At 43.2% G+C, this 24,717-nt stretch overlaps 1 protein-coding gene and 1 long non-coding RNA gene across 10 annotated transcripts in view; both read left to right on the forward strand.

Moving 5' to 3' along the window:
- LOC127497138 (leukocyte elastase inhibitor-like) overlaps window positions 1-24,717 on the forward strand; it is a 173,760-nt gene that overhangs the window by 63,577 nt on the left and 85,466 nt on the right. The window contains exons 1-2 of one of the 9 annotated variants that reach the window (XM_051865368.1): window positions 23,139-23,286; window positions 23,373-23,490. The exons of 4 other annotated variants lie outside the window; for them this stretch is intronic. In XM_051865368.1, coding sequence (XP_051721328.1) covers window positions 23,200-23,286; window positions 23,373-23,490 — 205 coding nt within the window. In that variant the 5' untranslated portion in view covers window positions 23,139-23,199. Of the gene's footprint in view, window positions 1-22,483; window positions 22,618-22,765; window positions 22,943-23,138; window positions 23,287-23,372; window positions 23,491-24,717 lie in introns of those variants that run through there. 4 more of the 9 variants (XM_051865351.1, XM_051865358.1, XM_051865369.1 and 1 more) reach the window with 4 other exon arrangements.
- Window positions 18,039-19,499, forward strand: LOC127497146 (uncharacterized). The gene is made up of 3 exons (XR_007925464.1): window positions 18,039-18,164; window positions 18,341-18,451; window positions 18,539-19,499. It is a non-coding gene; the product is annotated as an uncharacterized LOC127497146 (long non-coding RNA).

Genomic DNA, 24,717 nt, shown 5'->3' on the forward strand with positions numbered 1-24,717 from the left:
TTCTCAGCGTGCTGTTTGCCCAGGCACGTGAGACAGCAATCGTGGCCGTCAGATGAGGTCAGGAAACAACCGCATCCAGAAACACAGGGGCGAAAAGACAATCTCAATCTTGAAAAAGAAGCTAAACACCCGTGCTTGCTCTTTTACGGACTGCTCTTTTAGCTGAAGCGCTCAGGGATGAAATGCTGCACTGCCTGTGAAAACAAATTGTGATTGCACACGTAAATTCAGCAAATCAAGTAGAAATTAAGTAGAAATTAAAGCTGCAAGCAGCGACGATAGGGCCCTCGCACCCGGGTTCACCGCCACCTGGTGGCCTTAGGAACAGTGAACAGTGGGCAACATGCATCTAAGCGAGTAAATACAAGGGAAATATGGCAAAGTAATTTCAAATTGCCAGACTTCCTGCTGCCAATATGTGGCGCTTTGACTGTAACTGAATATTGTCATGTAGATGTCTTCAGGCCAGGACTCTTATCACTCATGTGAAGTTTGGGGCAGATCGGACATTGTGGCTGTTTCTCAATATGCGTTCTTAAGCAATCTTGCGTCCTTGTCTTCTGGCTCTACGTCATCATCAACCGTCGAAGTTCAGTTCCAATACTCAAGAACGCAAGAACAGAGGACGCATGAAAGTGCCCGGATGTGTTCTTGATATCGAGGATGCATCGAATGCAGACTTGAGAGAATCGAACTGCGGTCGACATACGGAAGCCTGTAAGCTTTAAAGTTCTCGTTCTCACTCATGAGATTCCCACTACAAGCTCGCATATACGTGACGGCTTATGAAAGTAAACATTTGTCCGTTTGTTTTGCTTAATTTTAATAAAGTGATAACCTGAAGAAAGCCTGCAGTATTTTTATTGGAATATAAAAAAGAATCTTAACTTTGACAAAGCATGTAACAAAAAGGCTACTCATTTCCATAAATACACGCGGTGAAATAAAAAGATATAAAATTATATGAAAACAATGTCTATAATAATATGAAAGAAATCCATTAATAGGTTATGACATTTGTTTGTGATGTTATGTTGTATTTATTGTGCATTAGCCACTTATAAGATGCTGGGACGGTCAGTTGAGCAACAAGATCGCAGCACATCTCAATTCTCAAATGATGCATTCCGTGTCCTCGCATCCTTCCGAGTTTGTTCTTTCAAGGTCGCCTGGCAAGACCGGACTCCACGAGAACGCAAGTCTGTTCTTTGCATTCTTAGAATTGAGAAACAGCCTGTATGCCTGAGTTACAACAGCTTCATCATTCATGGCGAAACATCAGACTTTGTCAGTCCACCCAGGACACACCCTTCAGAACTCTAGATTTTCACAATTTAACATCACTAAGGCCTCAAGATTAGACTGACCATATATGATGTTTAAATGTCTATGAGGAGTTAATCACAGTGTAAAACATGTCATTTCCTATTACCCACAGGTGGCGCTATGACTGTAAATGAATATTGGCATGTAGATGTCTTCAGGTCAGGACTCTAATAAAACATGTGAAGTATGGAGCAGAGCCGACACTGTATGCCCGAGTTACAACAACTTCCTGTTTCGTGGCAAAACATCGAATTTTGTCAGGCCGCCACAGACACGCCTTTTAGTGAAAACTCAAGATCTTTGCAATTTAACATTGCAAAGGCCTTTAGATTAGACTGACCAAATATGACCTTGATCTGATTAAAGCTCTAGGAGGAGTTCGATAAAGTACAACAAGTGGAAATGGCAAAAATTGCACAAATTGCACAAATTTTGCAAAGTTAATTCAAAATATCTGACTTCCTGTTGGTTTTCAGAGCTTGCTCCACTTTTTTGCACTTTTTTGTAGGTATTGGGCTGTTAGATGTGTATACCGAATTTCATACTTGTACGTGAAAAATAGCGTCAGGGGCACTTAGTTGAAATTTTGTAGGTGGCGCTATCAAGCCATTTTGCCACACCTACTTCTGAAACCCATATCAGACGTAAATTTTCACCACTTCTGACACTTCTGGAAAGTTTCATGAGTTTTCAAGCATGTTTAGGCCCTCAAAATGTGATTCCCCTTTCATGGCGAAACATCAGACTTTGTCAGGCCGCCATGGACACACCCTTCAACGAAAACTCAAGATCTTTGCAATTTAACATCGCGAAGGCCTTAAGATTAGACTGACCATATATGATGTGCTTCTGGTTAAATCTCTATGTGGAGTTAATCACATTGTAAAACATGTAATTTCCTGTTGCCCGCAGGTGGCGCTTTGTCTATAACTGAATATTGCCATGTAGATGTCTTCAGGTCAGGACTGTAATAAAACATGTGAAGTTTCGGATTGTATGCATTGTATGCCCGAGTTACAACAACTTCCTGTTTCATGGCGAAACATCGAAATTTGTCACGGACACGCCACGGACACGCCCTTCAGCGAAAACTCTAGATCTTCACAATTTAACGTCACCAAGGCCTTTAGATTAGACTGACCAAATATGACCTTGATCTGATTAAAGCTCTAGGAGGAGTTTGTTAAAGTACAATGTGTGGAAATGGCAAAAACTGCCACACTTTTGCAGAGTAAATTCAAAATATCTCAATTCCTGTTGGGTTTACAGATTTTGGGACTTTTTTGTAGGTATTGGTCTGGCGCTTAATTGAAATTTTGTAGGTGGCGCTATCAAGCCATTTTGCCACACCTAATTCTGAAACCCATATCAGACGTAAATTTTCACCACTTCTGACGCATGTGCAAAGTTTCATGAGTTTTCGATTATGTTTCAAGCATGCGATTCATTTCAGAGAAGAAGAATAATTGGCCGAGCAATTACAATAGGGTCCTCACACCATCGGTGCTCGGGCCCTAATTAAGTGACAAGTTACATTTCCACTCTTATGGCATCTGACTTCCTGTTGGTTTTCAGAGCTTGCTCCACTTTTTTGCATCAGTTAATTATAGCACTACATTGTGCTATAATTAACCAAAATAAGCATTACTGTACCAGCGTCACTAATTATAAACCAGTAAATTTTATTTCCGACATATACGCCTACAAAAGTTCTTATTGAGAATTAACCGTAAGTGGAATAATTGACTCGGGGCCGTTGAATCTTCTTCGCTTCGTGGTTGCATTACCACCCCAGGTGTGTGTTTTTTTATCTAATTATTCATTGACCAATGTCATGTTGTTTTTCAGTTGCAAAATATTTTACTGACAAACTCGTGGGGCACCGCTGACATCAAGTTTCCATGTGCATGTATTATTCTGTGTGTGTCTGTATGGCCCTATGTAAGTGTGTTTGTATGGGAGATAGGCCTGCATGGCCCACATTTACCAGACCTACATCTTTTGAGTTTGCAGCCTGCAGAATACCTAAGATCATGCAACATCCTAAAATATTTAAATCACTGTTCATGATTTAAAAAAATAATAATAAAAACCTAGTTAGGTATGTTTTAATAATTTAATATTTTTAGGTCACTGCAACACTACAGAACTGATATGCAAATAGAATGAAAAATAATCTTGGCCTGACTTCTCAAGAACTCCACAAGTCACCATGCTATGTGGGCTGTAAGATTTACGCTGTAAATATGTACACAGATAAATCTATTTCTGCAAGTTCATTATTGACCTGTTCAGGCTGGGTTTTGGTGTTTGGTATTGGTTTGATGCTAGTCTCGTGTAGCCAGACCTTCAGACTGACAGTAACTTAGATCCAAAATATCTAAGTTACTTTTTCAAATAATTCTCTCTGACTCTCTTTTTACTCTTTAAGAGTGCATGAGTCTGATGGATTCTTGTGAGAAACAGGCTATACAGTATGTCCCACTAGAGATGTCAAGTACATGAGTGTTAACACAGGCTGGTGAGTCCAGTATTGAAATGTAGTGCTATAATTAACTGATGCAAAAAAGTGGAGCAAGCTCTGAAAACCAACAGGAAGTCAGATGCCATAAGAGTGGAAATGTAACTTGTCACTTAATTAGGGCCCGAGCACCGATGGTGTGAGGACCCTATTGTAATTGCTCGGCCAATTATTCTTCTTCTCTGAAATGAATCGCATGCTTGAAACATAATCGAAAACTCATGAAACTTTGCACATGCGTCAGAAGTGGTGAAAATTTACGTCTGATATGGGTTTCAGAATTAGGTGTGGCAAAATGGCTTGATAGCGCCACCTACAAAATTTCAATTAAGCGCCCTTCGTGCTACGTTTCACGTACAGGTATGAAATTCGGTAGACACATGCAACAGACCAATACCTACAAAAAAGTCCCAAAATCTGTAAACCCAACAGGAATTGAGATATTTTGAATTTACTCTGCAAAAGTGTGGCAGTTTTTGCCATTTCCACACATTGTACTTTAACAAACTCCTCCTAGAGCTTTAATCAGATCAAGGTCATATTTGGTCAGTCTAATCTAAAGGCCTTGGTGACGTTAAATTGTGAAGATCTAGAGTTTTCGCTGAAGGGCGTGTCCGTGGCGTGTCCGTGACAAATTTCGATGTTTCGCCATGAAACAGGAAGTTGTTGTAACTCGGGCATACAATGCATACAATCCGAAACTTCACATGTTTTATTACAGTCCTGACCTGAAGACATCTACATGGCAATATTCAGTTATAGACAAAGCGCCACCTGCGGGCAACAGGAAATTACATGTTTTACAATGTGATTAACTCCACATAGAGATTTAACCAGAAGCACATCATATATGGTCAGTCTAATCTTAAGGCCTTCGCGATGTTAAATTGCAAAGATCTTGAGTTTTCGTTGAAGGGTGTGTCCATGGCGGCCTGACAAAGTCTGATGTTTCGCCATGAAAGGGGAATCACATTTTGAGGGCCTAAACATGCTTGAAAACTCATGAAACTTTCCCGAAGTGTCAGAAGTGGTGAAAATTTACTTCTGTGGGTAGGTGTAGGTCTACGCTTTAGGTGGTTGCAACAATAAAAAAAATAAATAAAAAAAAGTGCTATATAGCACTAAAATTGGTTCTTGGCTCGTAATCATAGGGACACCATATCTACTTTTGTGTTCTACAGAAGAAAAAAATTCATGCAGGATTTGAATGACATGAGGGTTAATAAAAAATTACAGAATTTTCATTTTTGGGTGAACTATCACTTCAAGAAGGTTGGAAATGTGTAATTTCCTTATTCAACCTTCATTTGTCCTTAAGTAAATTATGTAAACTGAAGTTTCTGCTCCAAGAAATGTGTAACTTTCATTTTCTCAGGAAATCTGTGTAATTTCCTTATTCAACCTTCATTTGTCCTTAAGTAAATTATGTAAACTGAAGTTTCTGCTCCAAGAAGTGTGTAACTTTCATTTTTTCTCATGAAGACCCTGCCCTTCAGGTAAGCTATAAATTGGACACTGAAACAGAAACGTTATTTCATTCACCTCCTGATCAAAGATGGATCTGCAAATCTCAGTTTTTCTTCTGTTCGTTCTTTTCACTGCAGGTACAAAGACAAATGGTGTTTGTAATGTTTTTAAGTACAAATGCAGATCATTGATGTCTCACTGTCTCTCTGTTTTATTCCTAAAGGACACTCGCTCAGCTGTTATGAGTGCACGAGTCTGGACGATAGGCCTAATTGTGCAAATCCAACAGTAAAAACATGCCCCAGTGGATTTTCTCAGTGCATGAGTTATACAGAAGTGTCACAAGATGGTAAGTCCAGTATGATGAATTCAAATGTACTGTTATATTTGACTGATGGAGATGCTGGTATTATTTACTGAAACAGAGGAAATTTAACTTGTCATACATCATAACTGCTGTCAAAATTTAAAAATTCAATCACAGAATATTCTATATAGATTACTGCTTTTAAATTGTTTTGCTATCAGATTATGCTAACAGCAGTATTTGTTAAAAAACAGTCTGAAATAAGAAAAATGCAAAATTTATAATATATTTATAATACTTTAAAACGTAATTTAACTGTTAAAGACTGTAAAATGCTACAGAAAAAAAAGTTAATTAGTTAACAGTAAGTTCCCTTTACTCTAAAACTTGTGTTGTAAAATAACAGTAAAATATCAGCAGCAGTGGTTGCCAGTAGTTTACTGTTAATTTATAGCTCTCCTACTGCTCTCTTATAGCTCTCTTCTTTACAGAATATTACCATAATAATACTATGGAAGTTAACTCATCTCATTTGGGGAAACTGATTGACTCAAATCATTAAGTTTAACACTGTGGAGTCGGCGGTATTGCCGGCGATACCACCTTGCTTTTTCTTCTTATCAGTCTGAAAGAGACTCAAAATACTCTGTCAATTTTGGACAAACAGTTAAGAGTTATACACCATTCTAATCTGTGAAATGTCTTCTTTTATTTGTGTGCACTCAAAGTAAAAACAAAATGTTGTACTTTTTGCAAAATAAAGAAACCTAACGTGATGCGTGATCTCTCGTCTCTCTCTGAACTAAGTCCAATCTGATAGTTTTCAGAAAATGAACTGTAACTTAGTGAATACTAATCACACAAAAATGAGAAATGTGTCTAAATAACAGTTGAAATGTCAGGTTTTAAATCGTGTAAGTTAAATCGAAAACAAATATTCTGTTTATGTAATCTGTATGAAAAGAGAGACATGTCAGACGTCCATGAGTCAGCTCATTATCCACTAATTCGGCCACGCCCACGAAGCGCGAGCCCTATTCAGAAGCAAATTCTGAGGCGATACATGCAACAGATTGAACGCTCATGTCAGTTAGGACAAATGCATCAAGCTTAGTCAGTTTCATGTACTTTTCATCGTTTTGAAATCCGGTGAAGAATAATTCTAAAAGGATTTACCTCAGAGGAAGAGCACGACTGGTTTCACTTTAATTTCGAGGATCAACATTGTGAAAGGTAAGTTTTTTTTTATTCTTAAGTTCTTTATTCTAATTGTGATTATAGTGTCTGTAAATATTAAACCGCAAAAAGACTGTTTAAATATGAATCCTACAAGTTTTGTGTGTCTCAGAATGAATTAATGGGGCAGATCGACGCCCGGTTTCGTTTACTACACAAACTATATTGCTATACTGAGATGAGTGAAATCAACTGAAATACGTAATGAATACTGAAATAAAATGTGTCCCGTACTCATCATTGCATTTTAAATGAGATGGTGGGTTGGTCATCATTAACTATACATAGAAAATAGCACTGGTTTATTTATAAAGCAATGTTAGGTAAACTTCCAGCTAATCTCTGTACTCTTCTTTGTCTTTGTTCTGGCAATTACCAGCTACACTCTTCCAAGTGTTTGCTTTTTAACATACCTCTGGTTTGTACAGAACTGGGTTGAAATGTCTTCTCATGACATTTCAACCCAGTGCAATAATACGTGCATGCATAAGATCTAAAAATCATGTTTTCTGTTAAGAGTGGACATTAACGTTAATACAATAGTTAATATGATTAGTTATCAGCATGCTCACAGAGGTTTTTTTTTCTTTTATCTCACAGATTTGAGCATCATAGTGACCAGATATTGGCCCACACTGGACATTCTGAATGAATATAATGGTGAGATCACTGACTGGAAGCAGGAAAGATTTTTTTTTCTCCAGTGCATAGAAACACCAAACACCTTGGAATGTCAATGCTCACTTATATCTTTGAACAGGATTTATTTCCAGGTAAAACTGTAAACTCAAAATGTGCCCTCATTTATTCAAAATGTGTCTCATTTATATTGTTAACTATATTCTTGTTACGTACAGAAGGGAGCGGAGACACAGGTAAGGGTAATCAGGTTTATTTGAGGTAAAACAGAGCGTGCAAGCAGAGTGCAGGTGAGTTGTAGCAGATGATAGAGTTGACGAGACGTGGTACTGGAACTGATACTTGTCTGTGTTGTTTTAGGAAGCGAGGATGCAGAGAGGCGTGGAACAGACGAACACACTGGAGATCACAGGAGACGCTGGAGACAGGTAAGTAGTCGTTTTTCGGGAGTCCTGGAGGTAAGTATAACACTGGTATGTGTTAACGAGACCGGACAGTGACTGTGTGATCTGGCGTGTCTTTTATGTGGCTGTGGTGATGAGTGCTGAATGAGCGTCAGGTGTGGCTTGTCAATACTCAGGAGAGGGAGTGCGATGTGATTGGGTGAGTGTAGAGCCTGGCGTGTCTGTGACATTACCCCCCCCCTCCACGGTCCGCTCCTGAGGACCGCGGACCCCGACGTCGTGGTGGTCGACCTCTGCCTCGGGGAGCTGGTTTGTTGGGATGTCTGGCATGGAAGTCGTCAAGGAGGCTGGGATCAAGAATATCATTCCTCGGGACCCATGAACGTTCTTCGGGACCGTATCCTTCCCAGTCAACTAGGTACTCTAGGGACCCACCACGACGCCGGGAGTCCAGGATGTCTTTTACCTGGTAGGCTACCCCGTCTTCTACGATGAGTGGAGGAGGGGGATCCTCAGTGTCGCCAGGCTCTGTGGAGGGAAGGACAGAGGGATGGTGAGGTTTAAGGAGTGACACATGGAAAACTGGGTGAATGCGATACTCAGGAGGGAGTTGCAGGTGATAGGTGACGGGTTGACTTGCCGGATGATGGTGAAGGGGCCAACGAATCTAGGACTCAGCTTCCTACAGGGCAGGCGCATCCTGATGTCCCGCGTTGACAGCCATACCTTCTGTCCTGGCTGGTAGTTGGGTGCGTGGGAGCGTCGAAGGTCGGCTGTCAACCTGCGCCTGCGTAGGGCTCGTTGGAGTTGCAGATGTGCTGAGTCCCAGACCCTCTCGCTCTCCCGGAACCAGTAATCCACCGCCGGGACGTCTGATGGTTCCCCATCCCAGGGGAACAGTGGGGGCTGATAGCCGAGTACGCACTGGAAAGGAGTAAGACCTGTAGTGGGCTGACGGAGAGAGTTCTGGGCGTACTCGGCCCAGCCCAGGAACTGGTTCAAGGAGTCCTGGTGGCCGTGGCAGAAGGTACGCAGGAAACGGCCGATCTCCTGTATCTTCCTCTCCGTCTGCCCGTTCGTCTGTGGATGGTAACCAGAGGAGAGACTTATGGTCACACCTAGGAGTTTGAAGAACGCCTTCCAGACTCAGGAGGTGAATTGAGATCCACAGTCAGATACTATGTCTTCTGGTAATCCAAAATAACGAAACACATGGTTGAACAGTAATTCTGCCATTTCCATGGCAGTGGGGAGTCCAGGCAGGGGAATTAAACGACAGGACTTGGAGAATCGGTCGACGATCATCCATCGGAGACGGGTAATGAAGTCCACTCCTAGGTGTGACCAGGGGCGAGTGGGAACGGGCAGAGGTTGGAGCTTTCCGGAGGGAAGATGGCGTGGACTCTTGGAGACGGCACATTCCCTGCACCCTTGCACGTACCTCCTGACGTCGGATGTCATGTTGGGCCACCAGAAGCGCTGTTTTAACAGCGAGAGGGTTTCGTTGACCCCGGGGTGGCCAGTGCCCAGTGAAGCATGTGCAGAGTGGATGAGTGGGGTGCGTCGTGTCCGTGGTACATACTTCAATCCGGGGGGGCAACCCGGCGGAACGCTGGTGGAGGCATTGGACTCGGGGAGCATCTCTTCAGACCAGGAAATGGGACTCACGAAGAGTTTCTCGGGGATGATGGGCTCTGGATCTTCGTTGCTCTCTTCTAGGCTGTGGATACGAGACAGGGCGTCGGCTTTCACATTCTTCGATCCAGGACGATAGGAGATGGTGAAGTTAAACCTCGTAAAGAACAGAGCCCATCTGGCTTGGCGGGGATTCAGTCTCTTGGCATCTCGCAAATATCCCAGGTTTTTGTGGTCAGTTAAAACCACGAAGGGGTGTTTTGCTCCCTCAAGCCAATGCCTCCATTCTTCCAGGGCGAGTTTGATGGCGAGGAGTTCGCGGTTGCCGATGTCATAATTCACTTCCGCCGGGTTGAGTTTCCTGGAGAAGAAAGCACATGGATGGAGTCTGCTGGGATTCCCCTGCTGCTGGGACAATACCGCTCCCACTCCGGTGGTTGAGGCGTCCACCTCGACGACGAAGGGGAGCTCTGGGTCAGGGTGAGCCAGGAGGGGAGCGGTCGTGAATGCGGCCTTGAGGGCCTCAAAAGCTTGGGTGGCGGCTGGGGTCCAGGACAGAGACTTGGGCTTACCACGGAGGAGGTTGGTGAGTGGACCGGTGATGGAACTATAGTTCTGGATGAATCGTCGATAGAAGTTTGCAAATCCTAGGAATCTTTGTAACTCTTTGATGGATGAGGGAATGGGCCATTCTTTTACTGCGGTGACCTTCCTCTCGTCCATGCGGACGCCACTGTGGTCGATGTTATAGCCCAGGAATTGCACTGAGGGCTGATGAAAGGTGCACTTTTCGGCCTTTAGGAAAAGGTGGTAGTCCCTCAGGCATTGGAAGACCTCTGCAACGTGTTGGCGATGTTCGGCCAGGCTCCGGGAGTAGATTAAAATGTCGTCTATGTAGACCAGGACAGACCGGTGCAGGAACTCCCGGAGCACCTCATGCATGAAGTCTTGGAATACGGAGGGGGCGTTGACTAGTCCATACGGCATGACGAGGTACTCATAATGGCCAGTAGGTGTCACGAAAGCTGTTTTCCACTCGTCCCCCTCACGTATTCTGATGAGGTTGTACGCGCTGCGGAGGTCCAACTTGGTGAACACAGTGGCGCCGCGTAGATGTTCCAGGGCTGCTGGGACGAGAGGAAGGGGGTAACGGAACTTTACGGTGATCTGGTTGAGTGCTCTGTAATCGATGCAGGGCCGCAAGCCTCCGTCCTTTTTTGCCACGAAGAAAAAGCTTGAAGCAGCAGGGGAAGTGGACGGTCGGATGTAGCCTTGCTTAAGAGCCTCGTCGATGTACTCCTCCATGGCTTTCTCCTCCGGAACGGATAGGGAATATATCTTCCCTCTGGGCACTGGCTCACCTGGGATGAGGTCGATGACGCAGTCCCATGGCCGGTGGGGAGGCAGCTTGGAGGCTTGTTTGGGATAGAAGACATCTCTGAAGTGGGAGTAACAGGCTGGGATGTCAGTCGAACGTCTTTTGAGTGGGCTTTCCACTGTAGTAGCACAGACTTGGATTCCTTGGGAACTTGGAGAACTGAACACGGGGAATTCAGGAAAACAGCCGCGGAAACATTGGTTACCCCACTTCAGGATCTCTCCTGTCCTCCAGGAGATGGTGGGGTTGTGCTGCTCTAGCCATGGGCGCCCTAGAATCACGTCAGATGTTGACTCCTCCAGAACCAGCAACTGGATCTCCTCAATGTGGAGCACTCCAACTTGGAGACGGAGGGGTCCCACGCTGTAACGTACTTTCCGCAACGGTTTTCCTGTTACCGCGTGGATCTGGTAGATCTTCAGCGTGGGGGTGGTTTTGAGATGCAGCTGGTGACAGAGGGGTTTCGGAGATGAAGTTTCCAGCTGACCCAGAATCGAGGAGCGCACTGACTGGAAGACAGAAATCAGCGGCAGTAAGTTTTACTACAATTGAGAGTGGTTTCATTTTATTCATTGTGGGCAGAATGGCACTCACCAATGGCCGGGCAGGATGAAGGGGGCATTCCGAGATGTAATGCCCGGCACCACCACAATACAAGCAGAGATTCTGGGCCAGCCTCCTCTGTCGCTCAGCTGATGAAAGACGTGAGTATTCAATCTGCATGTTGTCATTAGCTGGTTCTGGGGAGCTGACGGATTCTGGCTGGCGGAGAGTGGAGGGGAATAGCGGCTGGCCCTGGTTCTCTTCTAGGCACAGCTGCATACGAGTGGCGAATCTGATGGATAACTGAATGAATTTTTCGAGCCCGATGGAATCCTCATATGCAGCGAGATGCAACCGCACACGTGGATCGAGGCCTTGACGATAGGTGGTGATCAAAGCCTGCTCATTCCAGCCACTTGCAGCAGCGAGGGTACGAAACTGGAGGGCATAATCAGACACAGTTAGTGCACCTTGTTTTAAATTGCATAATCTCTCACCAATAGACGAATCCCAAGCGGGTTTTCCAAAAACTTCCTTGAAGTGGGTTGTAAAACTTGACAAGGACGATACAACTGGGTTATTTAAGTTCCAGAGAGGTTCAGCCCATCGCAGCGCTTTTCCGTGAAGTTGAGAGATTATGAAAGCCACCTTAGATCGATCGTCAGGGTATAAGTGCGGTTGCATCTCCAGGACCAGCGAACACTGCAGAAGGAAACCGTTGCAATCCTCCGCCAGACCAGAGAAGGGCGCCGGTTTGGCCATGGGACTGGCGACCGCAGGTGGTGAAGGAGCTGCAGCTGTGAATGCGGAAGTGCTCGCTGGTGTAGTTGCCGTGGAAGTGCCGGTGAAAGTGCGACGAAGTGCATCAACCAATTCTTGAATGGGATCCGGGGTGCTCATGTTGTTACCTGGGCGGTGTTGGTCCGGTCTTCTGTTACGTACAGAAGGGAGCGGAGACACAGGTAAGAGTAATCAGGTTTATTTGAGGTAAAACAGAGCGTGCAAGTAGAGTGCAGGTGAGTTGTAGCAGATGATAGAGTTGACGAGACGTGGTACTGGAACTGATACTTGTCTGTGTTGTTTTAGGAAGCGAGGATGCAGAGAGGCGTGGAACAGACGAACACACTGGAGATCACAGGAGACGTGGAGACACAAGGGATCACAGGAGATGCTGGAGACAGGTAAGTAGTCGTTTTTCGGGAGTCCTGGAGGTAAGTATAACACTGGTATGCGTTAACGAGACCGGACAGTGACTGTGTGATCTGGCGTGTCTTTTATGTGGCTCTGGTGATGAGTGCTGAATGAGCGTCAGGTGTGGCTTGTCAATACTCAGGAGAGGGAGTGCGTAGTGATTGGGTGAGTATAGAGCCTGGCGTGTCTGTGACAATTCTGAATAAACTACAAAAAAAAAAAAGAAACTTTGTACTTAGATTTTTTTAGTTTCCTCTCACATAGCCTACCTGACTGAAAGGGCTCATTATGCGGGTCATTATGCAGGTCTTTGTCTTCTCAGGTGTGAATCGCAGCATTATTCATGAAGATTCACGCCTCCATGAATACTGTCTTACTCAACAAAAAGTGTCTTACAAAATTTAAATTAATATATTGTTTTATATGAACGAGTAGGCAAGATAATTTTTACATCATTTTGAAGCAAAAATTCTAGTCTACAACCTCCAATACCCAGAAGTCTTGTGAACACATATTTAATACTTGTGGCCATATTTCAGTGACTTAAGTTTAAATAAACTGCCTTTAAATAAAGCAACATGCAGCATAGCGTCAATGTTTCTTGGCTCATCCTCAAACTAACCACAGGCTTTTTAGCACAACGGTAACCCACAAAACTCAGACAACAGAAACCCTTTTACATCCCAACAGAGCATTAAACACTAGTATTATAGATGTACTCTATATCATCTTGTGCAAAAACACATAAAATAACACTTTAATTCAGCATTTTTAGTCTCCTGATCAGTTATTGACTTCACATATCTTCTCATCTGCTGATTCTTGCTGTCTTACTGTTCTTATCATGCTTGATTTAACTGTAGATTTTGACACTGTATCCCATCATATACTTATCTCTGATCTTTCATTTTAAAGGCATCAGACACTCCGCAATGTCCGAGCTGCAGGGGGTGGCAGAGGAACTCAACAGGGTTCGCCAGGTGGGGAACTCGCCGACACTTAGAACGGGTCCTTTGCGCTACTGGCCTGTAGAGGCGAGTACACGGGAAGATACTGGTTCCACACGAACGCTATAGAATCTAGCGAACATATTGGGTGTCGCCCAGCCCGCAGCTCTACATATATCTGTCAGCGAGGCACCTCAGGAAGAAGCAACTCCTCTAGTGGAGTGAGCTCTCAACCCGAGCGGGCAAGGCACGCCTTGGGACTAATAAGCCAAGGCGATGGCGTCCACTATCTAGTGGGCCATCCTCTGCTTGGAGACAGCCTTTCCCTTCTGCTGGCCTCCGTAACAGACGAAGAGCTGGTTTGAGGTCCTAAAGCTTCACGTTCTGTCCACGTATAGGTGCAGATCGTGAACGGGACAGAGCAAAGCCAAGGCTGGGTGCCATAGGTGCCATAGGGTGCCCAGTCTCTGAGTGAGGAGGTCCTTCCTCAGAGGAATGGGCCAAGGAGGTGCTGTCGCAAGGAGCATCAGTTCTGAGAACTAGGTCCAAGTGGGGCCAATACGGAGCCACTAACAAGACCTGCTCCTCGTCCTCCCTGACTTTGCACAGTAGCTGTGCGAGTAGGCTCACTGGGGGAAACGCACACTTGTGTAGGTCCTGGGGACAGCTGTGTGCCAGTGCATCTGTACCAAGAGTGCCCTCGGTCAGGGAGTAGAACAACTGGCAATGGGCTGTGTCCGGAGAGGCAAACAGATCTATCTGAGTGGCCCCGAAATGCTGCCCTATCAGCTGGACCACCTGGGGATGGAGTCTCCATTCGCCCGGAAGTGGAGGCTGCCGTGAGAGCTCGTCGGCTGTACGGTTGAGCACGCCTGGGACGTGAATGGCAAGAAGCAACCTCAGACGCTTCTGACTCCAAAGAAGGAGATGGCGGGCGAGTTGCATAATGTGACGGGAGTGTAGACCGCCCTGGTGATTGATGTATGCAACAGTCGCAGTGCTGTCTGAACGGTACGTGCTTGTCTGACAACAGCTGTTTGAAGCGGTCCAGTGCAAGACGTACTGCTAGCAACTCGAGGCAATTGATATGCCAATGCAGTTGAGGCCCCGTACACAGACCCGAAACTGCATGCCCGTTGTACGTGGCCCCCCACTCTGTGGTGGAAGCATCTGTGGAGACCACAGCATGCCTGGACACTTGTTCAAGGAGAACTTCTGGGAATGAAGGGTCCGACCACTGAGTGAGGGTACGACGGCAGCTCGGTGTTATGAGAACATGGAATGTACCGCGTTGCCACGCCCATCTCGGGACTCGGCTGTGAAGCCAGTGCTGAAGCGGCCTGATATGAAGCAATCCAAGCGGTGTGACTGCAGCTGCGGATGCCATATGCCCCAGGAGCCTCTGAAAAGGTTTCAGTGGGGCCACTGTCCTGCGCTTGAGGGAACTCAGGCAGTTCAACACCCAACTGGACACGCTCCTCGGTGAGGCACGCTGTCCAGGCGACCGAGTTCAGTTCCATCCGGAGGAGAACTTACAGGCACGGGATGGGAGACGCGGTTCACCGCGCCAGCCAGAGGCCATCGGACACAGTTGCATCGCGATGGTGTGCTCGACTGAAAGGATCCCGGCATACCCCTTAGCTTCCCTACCATCCAGAGTGGTGAAGGCGGACGAGGGACCATGTCTGCTTCGAACGCTATATGGCATCTTCTACAACCAGGTTACCTCATCATGTACCTCCGGAAAGAATGGCACTGGGGCGGGGCACTGAGGACCAGTGCGGGCCGCCCCAAGAAACCAACCGTCCAGCCGAGAAGGTTTGGGACGCGGTGGAGGATTCCATTCGAGCCTGACCTTCTCGGCGGCCCGGGAAAGCATAGCCGTCAACTCTGGTTCAAACTCGGGCAACACTACGGTCCCAAGAGGGCCGAGTCTTCATCCCCAGAGGACTCTGGCTCACCTTCCGATGCCGCAATTCACATCTGGTCATCCGCAGGCGCACCAAAGGAAACGGCAGGTCGTTCATGAGATGGACCAGTGCGATCCTCCGGCAACCCCACTGGCTGCAGTGTGGTAGAGGGATTAGGAGCCCACGGAGATGGTCTCGGCAGGGAAGCCCTAACCGTGATCCTCAGGTCACCCTTCCTACACGCAGCCGTACCGTCTCCCCAGTGAGCGCCAGAGAAAACAGCCGAACGGGACATAGGGGAGGGGACCCCTGCTCCCTGAGAACCAAGGAATGAGAGTCTAGACCTCAACACTGAGATAGTCATGTTCCCACAAAAGCTGCCTCAGCATGCTGAACGCCCAGGCACGTGATACAGCGATTGTGACCATCAGCGGGGACCAGGGAACGACCGCATCCAGTAATGCACAGACGGAATGACATCTTGAAAAAGACACAATGTCCGTCTGTGAAGCTCTTTTAAAGAAGGGGGAAAAACAGCTCTTTGTTTTTGTGCTGAAGCACACAGAGATCAGCCGCAGTGTGACTGCAGGTACACACTGATCGCCTAAACAGTCACACACACAGAGAGGAACCGGCCCAAATCGCAAACGAACCGGCAGAAACAGCTTGCTGTGACAACAGGGTGCCTTAACACCAGCACAGATGCACAAAGGCACTTCAAAGGCTTGTAGTAGCACACTCAAAGAAGTCTTGCAGGAACACACAAGTTGGCTCCGAAGCGAAAGACAGAGTGCGACTGCATCCGCTTCCGTATTTATACCCGCCTAGTAGGGGCGGTGCGCGTTATGCAAATCTCGCGCACCAATTCCATTGGCTCGTTTAGTTACACTCGAAGGTGATAGGGCTCTCTAGCGATATCCCAATTCGTCGGTTCACTTCTGACATACTGAAATGGAACCAGTAATAAGGGTCAATTTTTTTAAATTGAGATTTATACATCATCTGAAAGCTGAATAAATAAACTTTCCATTGATGTATGGTTTGTTAGGATAGGACAATATTTATACAACTATTTGAAAATCTGGAATCTGAGGGTGCAAAAAAAATCTAAATATTGAGAAAATCGCCTATAAAGTTGTCCAAATGAAGTCCCTTAGCAACGCATATTACTTACAAAAATAAATTTGATAGTCGATAATTTTATCCCTTAAAACTCATCTTTGATCACCAAAAGTACATATTTAAACTTTTATTTCCTGTGAAAATAAAAATTCTTAATACCTTAAAATAGCTTGAATGTAACTCTACACCATTGCCTTATTTAATATACATGGATCTATGAATATACAAATTAGTCCCGCCTCCACTCACTCACACGAGCTCAGAGATCCACTCAGTCAACTTACTGAGGTAAGCGCTGCACAATGGTATCGCATTTTACAACGTCGGACACGTAACAGTAATTAATATGATTAGCGTTTTGCTTGACTACTTTATCAAAAAGCTAATAATGTGTTGCTAATGTTACAGAAACCATGTTCACATTCATGAGTGAGACAGCTGCCTTCTAACAATCAGTATCCTTTGAAATGCTTTGAACAACTCAGAACGTCAGTGGAGAGAGGCATATAGTTCATCATACACCCGCCATATTGCTAAATCAACCCGATTTTTCATATCAACAGAAAAATATACCGGGATAACCTTCTTTTGAGACTCCCTTGCGCAGTCAGTTAATGATATGCTAAAGCCTGCCGTCACGTTGACGGTTTGTGATGTCAGAAACACCAGCGATTTCAAACCGCGGATTTGAGACTGTCTTTGGTTTACTGCAGTTTTAAAGAGAAAACACTCAGCAATGGTGTTGACTTATGAATTTGCACATGGTTTGTCTTAAAGCACATTAAAAACACCACATATATTTATATTTACAACATTAAAAACTTGATTTTCACCACAGGGGGACTTTAGGGGACTTTAACTGTGTGTTGAAACACTGCTAGATTTCATGCTGATAATGCAAAATTAAAATGTCTATTAGTAATATGATGGGAGAAACTGCTTTGTGGATATGCACTCTAAATTGCTTTTAAAACTTATGAAATGTTTGTTTTCCAGTATACCAAAAAATACATGTGAAAAAATAATATACAAATACTGAAGCAGCACTTTGCGAAACACAAAATTTATGTCACTGCCAATAGTTTTACCCAAGGCTGTTTGACACTGTGCACCTTCCATATGTTAGAATTTATCTCAACTTGTTGAAAAGCTACTTGTGATGAACTTTGATTTATCCTGTGGTTTCCTCTTTACCACCAGTTTTATTATGATGGATGTCAGTATATGACAAAAGTACAAAATAGATATTAGTAGCAACTTGGCCTTGCTAATTCAGTAGAAAAAGGCTGTTGGATTTACCAGTGTTTTACATTACATATATATATATATATACACACACACAAATAAAATTTCAATCAAAATAATGTGTAGTTGAACTGGTTCTTCTGTATCATTCATGTTTTTAGGTAATACTACTTATAAGGTGAAGCATAGAGATTGTGCTTTTAGCTGTAAAAATGGGTCCAAGAACATAAGCTATTCAAAGAGGACTTCTTCCTGCTGTAACACAGACCGGTGTAATGACCAAGATGCTCCAGGTATTGTGCATTCCTAATCAAATGACTATCTTCTTTAAAGTCAACACTAAAGTTCTATAAGTGGCTTGTTTGCCGCGTTTTGATTGAATGGAGCAGGCAGCTAAAGGAGTGGTGTTTCAAAAGATATATTTTGTATAGAAAAATAACATAAAACAATACTTTTCCGTCTCCTGTAGATCCCTCTAATGTCCCCAATGGAAAGACATGTTTCTCTTGTCATGGGCAGAACTGCACAAACATACTGAACTGTTCAGGGAGTGAGGACCACTGCTTCACAGGTCAAACAGGTGAGAATCTGGAAAAGGAAGAAGACTGGAAGAACAAAGAACACCAGTAAAGCTTAGACTAACCTTTGTTTTCTTTCTTTTCATCAGGGATTTTCGGAAACCAGTCAACTGTTTTAAAAGGCTGTGTCTCTAAATCTTTTTGTGATTCCTCAACATCGGTTAGTAATGATACGGTCATCAGATGTTGTGAGGGGAACCTGTGTAACGATGCTGCCACCACAAATTTCACACTGAACACCATGTATAATGGTAATAACAGCGTCACCCCGAGCTCCATGTATAACGGTAATAACGGTGTCACCACGAGCTCCACATATAACGATCATAACAGCGTCACCCCGAGCTCCACGTATAACGGTAATAACAGTGTTACCCAGAACATCACGTATAACGGTAATAACAGTGTCACCCAGCACACCACATATAACAGTGCTAACAGTGTTAAGCCGAGCTCCACACATAACGGTGCTCAGAGTGTCACCCAGAGCTTCCTGTTCCTCTGCTGTTCTCTGTTCTCCTACTTCCTGCTGCATTGAATGCAGCAGCTCTTCAAATTCTACATTGTTACACGCTGTGCAGAATATATAGCTTGTATTTCCTCTAAGCTATATTTGGTGTTCTGATGTGACATTTTTTAAATTAAAATACAGGGGTTGGACAAAATAATGTGAACACCCATTATTATAGGGGTTAATATCATTTGTGTAGGCTTTACAGTGAAAAAACAAACATTGCAATTATCTTTTATTTAATTTTCTAGTTTGTATGTCAGTGCCGTATAAGTGGTTTTCAGTAGTTTTTAGTACAAGCCATGTGTGAAATGGGTGACTTGTCAGATGTCCAAAAAGGCCAAATCATCAGAGCCCGTTTAACAAGAGCATCTGTAACCTTGAAGGGTTAGTTCACCCAAAAATGAAAATTCTCTCATTAATTACTCATCCTCATGTCGTTCCAAACCTGTAAGACTTTCGTTCATCTTCAGAACACAAATGAAGATCTTTTTGATGAAATCTTGAGAGATTTCTCTTCCTCCATACACAGCTACGCAACTGACACTTTGACGTTTCAAAAAGTTCATAAGAGATGGTAAAACTAATCCATATGAATCGAGCGGTTTAGTCCAAATTTTCTGAAGAGACTTGATCACTTACGTGATGAACAGATTGAATTTAGGCTTTTATTCACATATAAACACTGATCAACTCACATAAACAGAAGCTCAACCAAAACTGCTTGACACGCAAGAGCAAACCTCTTGAAGAAGCTCAAACGCGCTGAACCTCATTGGTTCTCACATACATCAAGCAAACATGCTTGAGCTTCCATTTACCACAACTGATGTGTGAGTTGATGAATGATTATGTGAATAAAACCCTGTTCATCATATAAGGCAAAAAAGTCTCTTCAGAAAATTTGGACTAAACCGTTCAATTCCAATGGATTAGGTTTACAATCTCTTATAAACTTTTTGAATTATCTAAGTTTCAGTTATGTAGGCGGTCTGGAGGGACAGAAAGCTTTCAGATGTCATCAAAAAGATCTTCATTGGTGATGAAAGATGAAAGAAACAGGTTTGGAACAGAATTTTCATATTTGGGTGAACTAACCCTTTAACCGCCCAATTGTTGTGGGTTTTAAGAACAACAATCTGTATGATTATGGTGACACACACAAGTATGTTCAATGTTCACAGTGTTTTTAGTGAGAGTTAATTGTTATTATTTAAAATGATGTAACGTTTGTTTTTAAAGGGATAGTTCACCCAAAAATGAAATTTATTTAATCATTTACTCACCCTCATGTTGATCCAAACCTGTGTGAGTTTCTTTCTTCTGTTGAATGCAAAGGAAGATACTGTAAAGAATGTTGGTAACCAGAAGATATTTTAAAGAATGTTTAAAAAAAATGTTTTAAATATATATAGTTTTTGCTGTTGCACTGTATTCATAAATTGTGAATTATGAAAATGAAAAAGTATTTTTAGTTTACCTTGAAAAAAAAACTTTATCCTCAAACTTAATCCTGAACTTGGTAAAACAATTGTGTACAGGAGTTTGTCATTACACTCACATGTGGACATTTGGACAAATACACTGTATATGCAGTATGTATGCACAACTGATGAATTTTACACAGGTATTGAACTGAACTGAATCAATACTGAACTGACTTGAGCTGTATAATGACACTATTGGCTTGCTATAGATGCTTTACAGCAGAATTTGAATTTGTTACTGTTTTGAAGCTGCTGTGAAACAGTCTATATTGTATAAAATGCTTTAGAAATAAAGTTGACTTTCTGACTTGGCTTGTATGTACATTCAGTGTGTGTGTATATATGTATTTATTTATATATATACATCGATCAGGCATAACATTATGAGCACTGACAGGTGAAGTGAATAACACTGATCATCTCTTCATCACGGCACCTGTTAGTGGGTGGATATATTAGGCAGCAAGTGAACATTTTGTCCTCAAAGTTGGTGTGTTAGAAGCAGGAAAAATGGGCGAGCGTAAGGATTTGAGCGAGTTTGACAAGGGCCAAATTGTGATGGCTAGACGATTGGGTCAGAGCATTTCCAAAACTGCAGCTCTTGTGGGGTGTTCCCGGTCTGCAGTGGTCAGTATCTATCAAAAGTGCTCCAAGGAAGGAGCAGTGGTGAACCGGCGACAGGGTCATGGGCGGCCAAGGTGGGGAGCGAAGGCTGGCCCGTGTGGTCCGATCCAACAGGCGAGCTACTGTAGCTCAAATTGCTCAAGAAGTTAATGCTGGTTCTGATAGAAAGGTGTCAGAATACACAGTGCATTGCAGTTTGTTGCGTATGGGGCTGCATAGCTGCAGACCAGTCAGGGTGCCCATGCTGACCCCTGTCCACCGCCGAAAGCGCCAACAGTGGACACAAGAGCATCAGAACTGGACCATGGAGCAATGGAAGAAGGTGGCCTGGTCTGATGAATCATGTTTTCTTTTACATCACGTGGATGGCCGGGTGCGTGTGCGTCGCTTACCTGGGGAACACATGGCACCAGGATGAATTATGGGAAGAAGGCAAGCCGGCGGAGGCAGTGTGATGCTTTGGGCAATGTTCTGCTGGGAAACCTTGGGTCCTGCCATCCATGTGGATGTTACTTTGACACGTACCACCTACCTAAGCATTGCTGCAGACCATGTACACCCTTTCATGGAAACAGTATTCCCTGGTATCTGTGGTCTCTTTCAGCAGGATAATGTGTCCTGCCACAAAGCAAAAATGGTTCAGGAATGGTTTGAGGAGCACAACAACGAGTTTGAGATGTTGACTTGACCTCCAAATTCCCCAGATCTCAATCCAATCGAGCATCTGTGGGATGTGCTGAACAAACAAGTCCGATCCACGGAGGCTCCACCTCGCAACTTACAGGACTTAAAGGATCTGCTGCTAACATCTTGGTGCAGATACCACAGCACACCTTCAGGGGTCTAGTGGAGTTCATACCTCGACGGGTCAGGGCTGTTTTGGCCGCAAAAGTGGGACCAACACAATATTAGGAAGGTGATCATGATCGGTGTATATATAATACACATATTGTATAGTCTAATCTAATACATATATAATCACATTATTTATCCATAATTATTGGGTTATATTATACAAGACCTGTTTTATGCAACCAACTGACATGAACACCTAATATTTGTAACTCAAACATTGTTTGGACAAGTATTTTTATTTTGGGTGTGTGGCAATGAGGATCATCATTTTTGTAATGTTCTTATTATGTTTTGTAAAAGTCTCACAGAGATACCTACTTCCAACCCTCATCAGCTAATCCATTTTTGGGTTGTACACACATTAATTAAGAATGACTAAGTATGATTAATGCAATTATCATGCATCTTCAGGTTCAGGTTAGTTTCTTCCGCTACACACAGTTTTATTTATTGGTTTTTACTTATGATAAACAAATGAAGAATGAATCACGCAATTTTAGTCTGATTCTTTTCCTGGTGGATAAACATTAATTTAATAATTTCAAGGGATGTTGCAAGCTGATTTGGCCTAAAGGCTGGCCGTTTTAGGGTGAGGCAGCATTTATTAGACTGACACACATAACCATCGCTTCATTCACCTCGGACAGACGGACTCGCTGGGAAGCTTCATCATTTCTGCCGATTACTCTAGGTAATGCTTTTAGAGGTACTTTTATGCATGCAATTAAATGGTAACCCACACAGTAATAAAATGTAGATCTAATAGAACTAAATTGTGTGTCATGATGAAGAAGACCACCTTCAAATCTGTTGTTATTCAAACTACTATTTCTTTCTAGCTTGTGAAAATGGAGGCTTTGTCAGCAGCAAACACTCAGTTCTCCCTCAACCTGTTCAAGAAGATCAGTGGAGTAAACGCATCAGGAAATGTGTTCTACTCTCCTGTCAGCATCTCCTCGGCTCTGGCCATGGTGTCGCTCGGTGCAAGAGGAAACACAGCAGCTCAGATGTTTAAGGTGATCTCACACTTAAGCACATGTTTTATGGCTGGTAGTTCAGAAATCAAAATTTATGTGTTTGAGGCATCATCATGTTCAGTAAAGTTAAATTATCATATGCTGTATTTCAATACTATACGGTGAACTTAAAACAAGAGTGAGGTTATCTTAATGCTGTGCAGGTCTTGGGCTTTAAAAATCCTCTCAGTCTCGATGCTGCGACTCCAGGACCTCATCATTCAGTGGACCAAATTCATTCCAGCTTCAACAAGTTTATGAGTGAGCTGAACAAACCAGGAGTCCCGTATGTGTTGAGTGTTGCCAACCGCCTCTACGGAGAGCAATCCTACCAGTTTGTTGAGGTAAGACTCAGTTTATTCACTGGAGGTTCTGGAAATGTTCTCAGCTCTAATATCATTTGCACCTCAATCGATTTGCTGTATTACAGAAATTCCTCAATGACACAAAAAAATACTATGAAGCCGGACTGGAGAAGGTGGACTTCAAGACCAAATCAGAGGCTGCTCGTGTCAACATCAATAAATGGGTGGAGAAAAAAACACAAGGTGAAATCCAGCATGAGCTTACTCTACAAATAATTTGTTTATGTGTTTTTGCTGCTTTTTAAGTTCAGCAAAATGTGTTTTCAAGGGCCATGTTCAGCTTTACAGGGTTCATGAGTTGAGCTGTATAGATCTTTGGAGGTTAAGTTTTTGACTTTAATACACTTTTTATTTGTTTTTAAGTTTACATTTCCATAAGAACTTTGAGACTGAGGCTTTAATAGTGTTTATTGATTTAGACTTTAGTAACAACATAGTGTTCAATCAAGATTCAATCAATTAATTTAGGCCTGAATCAATTCAAATCACTGCTCAAAGTGAACAATGTCCATTTGTATTTTAGAGAAGATCAAGGACTTGGTGCCACAGGGAGGCGTCAATGCATCGACCAAATTGGTCTTGGTGAACGCCATCTACTTCAAAGGGAACTGGGAGAAGAAATTCCCAAAGGAAGCCACCAGAGATGGGCTGTTTAAGATAAACAAGGTGAGATTTCATGCTTTTTATATATATATATATATATATATATATATATATATATATATATATATATATATATTTATATATATATATATATATAAATTTTTAACAGTCATGATGAAATCTGAGGGGTTATAAAGTGTTTCCACTGACGTTTGGCAGATTCAAACTAAACCAGTGAAGATGATGAATCAGAATAGGAAGTTTCCTCTGGCCTTCATCCCAGAGATGAACAGTCAGGTTCTGGAGCTGCCGTATGTCGGGAAGAATCTCAGTATGTTGATCATCCTTCCTAATAAGATGGAAGACAACACCACTGGCCTTCAGAAGGTGAGACAGCACAGATTCTGCTAGTATGGGGTGTTGTTTCATTATTTGTAGTTGCTGTTTAACCCTATAAAGTGTGCTGTATCATATTTGCTATGCAAATTTCTAATGCAGATTTCTTCCTCTAGGCCTTTAAATGATCAACATGATCAAAAATTTGCTGAAAAGTATCATTCAGGTCATGGTTCACGTGTCTTTTATTGTGAAGTCTTTAGTGATTTTTATTAAGTCATGTGTTCTTGATGAACACTTACTGGACTGAAGCAATTTAGGTTTACTTGATTATCCATAAATCTTTTTTTTTTGTGTGTGTGTGTGTGTGTGTGTGTGTGTTTTTTTTTTTTTTTTTAAATCATGCAAGTGTAAAATATGATCCATCAAGCTTTTGATGAGCGTTTATTTGTTCATCTCAATCACTGTATT

Source organism: Ctenopharyngodon idella, chromosome 16 (genome assembly GCF_019924925.1).
Source record: "Ctenopharyngodon idella isolate HZGC_01 chromosome 16, HZGC01, whole genome shotgun sequence".
Classification (NCBI taxonomy): domain Eukaryota; kingdom Metazoa; phylum Chordata; class Actinopteri; order Cypriniformes; family Xenocyprididae; genus Ctenopharyngodon; species Ctenopharyngodon idella.